Below are 5,871 nucleotides of genomic sequence, written 5' to 3'. Positions count from 1 at the left end.
AGAGGAACAGCAATATTGAGATAGTTGAGCTCTAGGAACAGAGATATCTGTGGAAATGGTTTTCTTTGCCCTTCACCTTTCCCGAAATTCATGCAGGGTAAGAGTTTGTGTTGCTGTTTAATTGCTACAGCAGCAATTTTTTAACTCTCATGTGCAAAATTAAGACAAGAATTGGGATTTAAAGGCCATTGTGTATCAACAGGTGGCATAAAAAAAATTTACTGTTGGCTTTTATTTTGAGAAGCTTTTTTTTCAGTTGGATTTCACTTTCACTTTTGAGGCTCCTGTGCTGCACTTAAGCTGTGATGCTTCGTGGGTAACACCCTTTGTACTTTTGTCACAGCTTAACAGGGCTGGGAGGTGTCTTACTGTAAAAAGTGTCATCCCAAATACATTTTTGTTCCTGATGTCTATTTGGCCTGTCCACTGGTGTGTGGGTGCTGTACCATTTATGGTGCAGCTGAGGAATTTTGGGGATGTAAAAAGACACTGGTCTCAGGAGAAGTTCCCATGACCTCTGCTCATACCAGAACCCTGACCTGGTATTCCACAGGTGACCAAGGAAGAAGTGTTTTCCTGTATCATGGAATCCCAGACTGGTTTGGGTTGGAAGGGACCTTAAAAAGATCCAGTTCCACCCCCTGCCATGGGCAGGGACACCTTCCACTATCCCAAGCCCCATCCAACCTGGCTTTGAACTCAGTAAGGAAAATATATCCCTTTGCTTCCTGTTACTGTGAGTAAAGCCCAGTTCCCAAGTTTCTTTAATCATTAACAGGTGTCACCATCACCTTGGCACTTGTGTTTTCCCTGTTCATGGACACTGCTCGGCAGCTGGGCTCTGCAAACACCTGGAGCAAACAGGACAGCCTGGGAGGGGCACTTTGGACTGTAACTGTGGCATCACCTGCGTTCTCAGCTCTGGGTTGTGGCACCTCGTGCCCAGGAGATTAAATATTTATAGGATGGGGCTGCTTGGAAAAAGTGCATTATTCCTACTGCCAGTGAACAGGAATGCAAATGATCTTTGAAGAGGATGTTGGGAGGTTTCTTGGGAGTGATGCCTTCCCGTTCAGAGGGCTGCAGAGTTTAAATATCCTGCTCAGTGCCTTCTCAGGTTGTTTTTCCCAAGATAAACACCGGAGCGCCACGTGTTGACTCGGTGACGTGCGCGGTGCCAGGGCTGTGCGGTGCCAGGGCTGTGCGGTGTCAGTGCTCTGTGTTTGCCCAGCGGCCTCGTTGGGTGAAGGTCGAGGAGCTTCAGTTGCACAGGAGGTCAACAGCAGTTTGTTCACCTTCCCTTACATCCCCGAGGAACGTCCCAGGGCGTGCCACAACCCCGGGAAGCAGCTGACTCAGAGGTGAGAGCAAACCCAAGCGTTCCGTGCCCGTCCTGTTGCAGATCCCGTGCCGCAGCCATGATGCCGGTGGCCACCGTGATGCCCAACGACACGCCCCTGTTTGACCCCAGGATTCTGCACGAGCTGGACTGGAGCGAGAACACCACGACGTTTTCTCCCGCTATTTCTCCCCTGGACCCGGGGGATGGGCTGGTTCTGAGGCCACTTTGCACAGCTGATTTAAACCGAGGTAGGATCCTGTGTGATCATCACCAGATCAATGGTGTGTATCTGTGCATGAGCTCTCGGTAGGTTGGGATTGCTCTCTCCCTGATTTGGGTTATTTTCATCAGTGAGCAATTTCATGGAATCATAGGGCATCCTGAGTTGGAAGAGACTCACAAGGGTCATTGAGTCCAACTCCTGGCCCTCTACACAACACCCCAGCAATCCCACCACGTGCCTTGAGAGCCTTGTCCAAATGCTCCTGGCAGGTTTAGGGCCATGACCACTACCCTGAATCTGAGCACTTGGCACTGTGGATTGGTGCTGTGTTGGGTGACCCTGAAAACTTGGTTTACTGTTTTAATCTTAAATTTAAATCAAATATTCCACAACTTCCTATTCCCCACAGCTTTAGAGAGGGAGCACAATTTTTCATACTGTTCCCTTTAATATCAGAGCAACATGAACTGGCATTTTGGTGCGTGAATTCTCCTTCAGTTCTGCAGTTTGGATAAAAAAGTTGTTTTGGACATATGACTGAATATCACATAATTCCAGGCTTATCCTTTTCTTGCACCTTCTGCACTCAAGCTGCAGTTTGCTCTGATGCTTCAGCTGATCCTTCAGCATTGCCCAGGGTGGGAGCTTCATGGGATGGTAACTCTCCAAACAGGCTGTTGGGTGTCATTTAGAGCTAACTGTGTGTGTCTGTCCCTCCCTGAGGGTTTATTGTTCCCCCCTCTTTTCCAACAGGCTTTTTCAAGGTTCTGGGTCAGCTGACAGAAACTGGAGTTGCAAGCCCAGAGCAGTTTATCAGTGAGTATATCATTATTCCTTGGAATTTCCATAGAAGTGTTTGGGAACCAGAGGATTCTGATGCTGGCAGCAAAGCTGCCTGGGAGTGAGGCTTTGACTGCCTGATGCCAGAGGGAGTGATGAGCTCAGCTCCCCTGAGGCAGCCTTTGGCACTCAGCCTTGGATCCAGCTGCAGTGATCCCTGAGGGCTGCTTGGCTGGGACAGGCCTAATTGTGAACCTGCTTTTGAGACTGAGCTTAAGATACCTGGCATGGGTTATTTGGGCTGATTTTGGGTTGCTCCAAGCCCCATCCAGCCTGACCTTGGACACTTCCAGGGATGAGGCAGCCACAGCTTCTCTGGGCAACCTGTGCCAGGGCCTCCCCACCCTCATAGTCAGGAATTTCTCCCCAGTATCCCATCTAACCCTCCACTCTGCCAGTGGGAAGCCATTCCCCCTTGTTCTGTCTCTCCAGGCCCCTCTCCAAAGTCTCTCTCCAGCTCCCTTGGGGCCCACTTCAGGACCCTTTTAGATCCCACTCCTTGGTAGGCAGGCACTGGGGAAGCAGCCAGGGATGCAGGGAATCACAGGATCTAGGCCAAGCCCACCATTAAACCATGTCCCCAGGTGCCACATCCACAGGGCTTTGAAATCCCTCGAGGAATGGGGACTCCAGCACTGCCCTCAGCAGCTGTGCCAGGGCTGGACAACCCTTTCCATGGAGAAATTCCTGCCTGTGAGGGTGGTGAGGCCCTGGCACATTTTGGCCAGAGATGCTGTGGCTGCCCCATCCTGGAAGTGTCCAAGACCAGGTTGGACAGGGCTTGGAGCAACCTGGGCTAGTGGAAGGTGTCCCTGCCCATGAAGGGGGTGAAATGAAATGGCCTTTAAGTCCCTTCCAATGCAAGCCAGTCTGGGATTCTGTTAGAGCCCAAAGACACTGGGGAAGGAAGGATCTCTGGGCATCTGAGGAAGAGGAATTCACTTTAATTTCTGCTTTATTTTGGGTTAGTCTGACTCCTGGGCTTTCAGGTTCTGGGGTCTTGAGTGCATCTTCCTTGTGATCCCACAATAATCTGCAGTCAGAATGTGCTGCAAGTGTCAGACTTACCTGCAGTTTAATCTGAGACTAAACTGACTGTTCCACTCTCTGCTCCCCCAGAAACCTTCGAGCACATGAAGAGATCGGGAGATTATTACGTTACCGTCGTGGAGGACACAAACCTTGGGCAGATCGTTGCTACAGCAACGCTGGTTATAGAACATAAATTCACTCACTCCTGTGCCAAGGTAAATCCTGTCACTGCAGCTGGAAAGGGAGGAAAAAATCCCGTCCCTGACTCTGGACATGGTGGTTTTATGGTGTTCCGGTGTGGTGATGGCCTTAAGTTGTGCCAGGGATGGTTTCAGTTGGACATGAGGAAAACTTTCCACATGGAGAGGGTTGTCCAGCCCTGGCACAGCTGCCCAGGGCAGTGGTGGAGTCCTCATCCCTGGAGGGATTTCAAAGCCATGTGGATGTGGCACTTGGGGACACGGGTCAGTGGTGGCCTTGGCAGTGCTGGGGGAATGGTTGGACTCAATTGGACTCAAGGGTCTTAGAGGGCTTTAAAATGTAAATATTTTTACCTTAAAAATGTAAATATTTTTAAAAATAGATTTAAAAACATCAAGTATTTTCTGCATTTTAAAAATATCTCTCATTTGGGTGCTCAGCTAACAGTAAAAGAAAACTTGGGCTTTTCCTAAGGGAAAACTGCATTTGGAAGTCTGTCCTGTTCTCCCTTCCCCCCAAAAAAAGTGAGCTTCTGCACAAGTCAGACATGGTTCTGATGGAGCAGGTGGACAAGGATCTCCCTGTTGGGAATCCCAGCCAGACTGTGAAAACAGGGAGCTGAGCTGGAGATCCACACCTGGATCCCGTGGTGGGAAGCTGGAAGAGGAATTCCAGTCCTAACCCTTGGCTATGTTTCCACAGAGAGGGAGGATAGAAGACGTGGTGGTCAGCGGGGAGTGCAGGGGGAAGCAGCTTGGAAAACTGTGAGTATTTCCCCACCTTTTCCGTTCAGCAGCAGGTGGGCACCAAGCACTTGCAGCTTCCTGCAGGGCAGATCCACCCTGCCAGGGACCTGGGAAGAACTTAGCCAGCAGGGATCACCAGCTGGGAATAAAATGATCCACTGGAAAACGCAGAGAGTGCTGTCAGTGCTGTCAGACCTCAGTGTTGTCACTATGATAATTTAATTAAATGTTCACTGACCCAACGTTTAACTGTTGGTTTTCTGTCTTTCCCAGATTAATATCCACCCTCACCTTGCTAAGTAAGACACTGAACTGTTACAAAATCACGCTGGAATGTCTGCCCAAAAACGTGGATTTCTACAAGAAGTTTGGCTATTTGGTATCTGAGGAAAACTACATGTTCCAACGGTTCTTTAATTAACAACTTCCAGGTGGTAAAAGACTGTTGGTGGAGGAGCTTGTGCTCCAAACATTCTCTTCGTGGAAAACTTACATAGTTTATGGCTGCAAATATAATGATCCCTATAAATAATGAACATCAAATGTGTAAATCCCGGGAAAACAAATTAATGAGGTTTTAGAAGGGTCCTCTGGGTTAGGGGAAAAAAGCTTAGAACTAATTTTTACTGCTGTTGAGTCGAGGTGAGGCTTTTCTGTTCTAGCTGAGTTACAAAGGACTCGTTAAAGGGATGGTTTTTAACCAAAGGTATATATTTTTATCTCAAATTTTTTCTTGCATTGTATTTTTCTAAAGTTTTGTGCTTCTTTTCTTGGTAGCCAAAGGACAGCCCCTGGGATTGTCCTGCTGCCTGTGCTGATGGAAGGGTGACAGAGCTTGGGAAGGGATGAGGCTTCTCTTATGCAGAATTACTGACACAGAACAGGCCTTTGTTCTGTTCTTTCCATGACACCTCACAGAAGTGCTGTTGGAAGTTTTATAGGCACTATTTTCCAAGGCTGGATTTGTTACTGTTTGCGCAGGTAGGGGAGGATCCTTATGGGCTGTGCTGGATTCCCAGTCTAAAGATGGATGTGTGCTTCTCACTGCAGGGCTCCTGCACTTTAGCTGATAACTTGGTTTTCAGGATAATTAATTGTTTTCTGACACAAAAAAACCCCAAATGTGGTTTGTGACAGGGCAGAGGGAACTTGGAAGCTGGAATGTCTGATGGAATATACTCCATCTGTAGTGGATTCTGGCTAGTAATCAATGGGAAAGGGATTGGGATTAGCAGATTCAGCTGCACCTGAGAGCTGGGGGTGTTCAGCCTGGAGAAGAGAGAAGAGACATTGGAGCCCCTTCCAGTGCCTAAAGGGGCTCCAAGAGAGCTAGAGAGGGACTTGGGACAAGGGCCTGGAGGGACAGGACAAGGGGGAATGGCTTCCCATTGACAGAGGGTAGGGTTAGATGGGATATTGGGAAGGAATTCGTAACTGTGGTGAGGCCCTGGCACAGGTTGCCCAGAGAAGCTGTGGCTGCCCCTGGA

General features: G+C 48.8%; 1 protein-coding gene across 1 annotated transcript; it reads left to right on the top strand.

Moving 5' to 3' along the window:
• Positions 1-1,402: 1,402 nt before the first annotated feature.
• GNPNAT1 (glucosamine-phosphate N-acetyltransferase 1) lies at positions 1,403-5,258 on the top strand. The gene is made up of 5 exons (XM_029963581.1): positions 1,403-1,590; positions 2,319-2,381; positions 3,525-3,652; positions 4,341-4,402; positions 4,658-5,258. The coding sequence occupies exons 1-5, from the start codon at positions 1,419-1,421 to the stop codon at positions 4,803-4,805; spliced, it is 573 nt and encodes a 190-aa protein (XP_029819441.1). The 5' UTR covers positions 1,403-1,418; the 3' UTR covers positions 4,806-5,258.
• Positions 5,259-5,871: the final 613 nt, after the last annotated feature.

The sequence above is a fragment of the Manacus vitellinus genome, unplaced genomic scaffold (genome assembly GCF_001715985.3).
Source record: "Manacus vitellinus isolate BGI_N305 unplaced genomic scaffold, ASM171598v3 scaffold_103_pilon, whole genome shotgun sequence".
Lineage (NCBI taxonomy): Eukaryota > Metazoa > Chordata > Aves > Passeriformes > Pipridae > Manacus > Manacus vitellinus.
The sequence above is the reverse complement of the archived record's forward strand: the minus strand, read 5'-3'. Positions and strand labels throughout refer to the sequence as shown.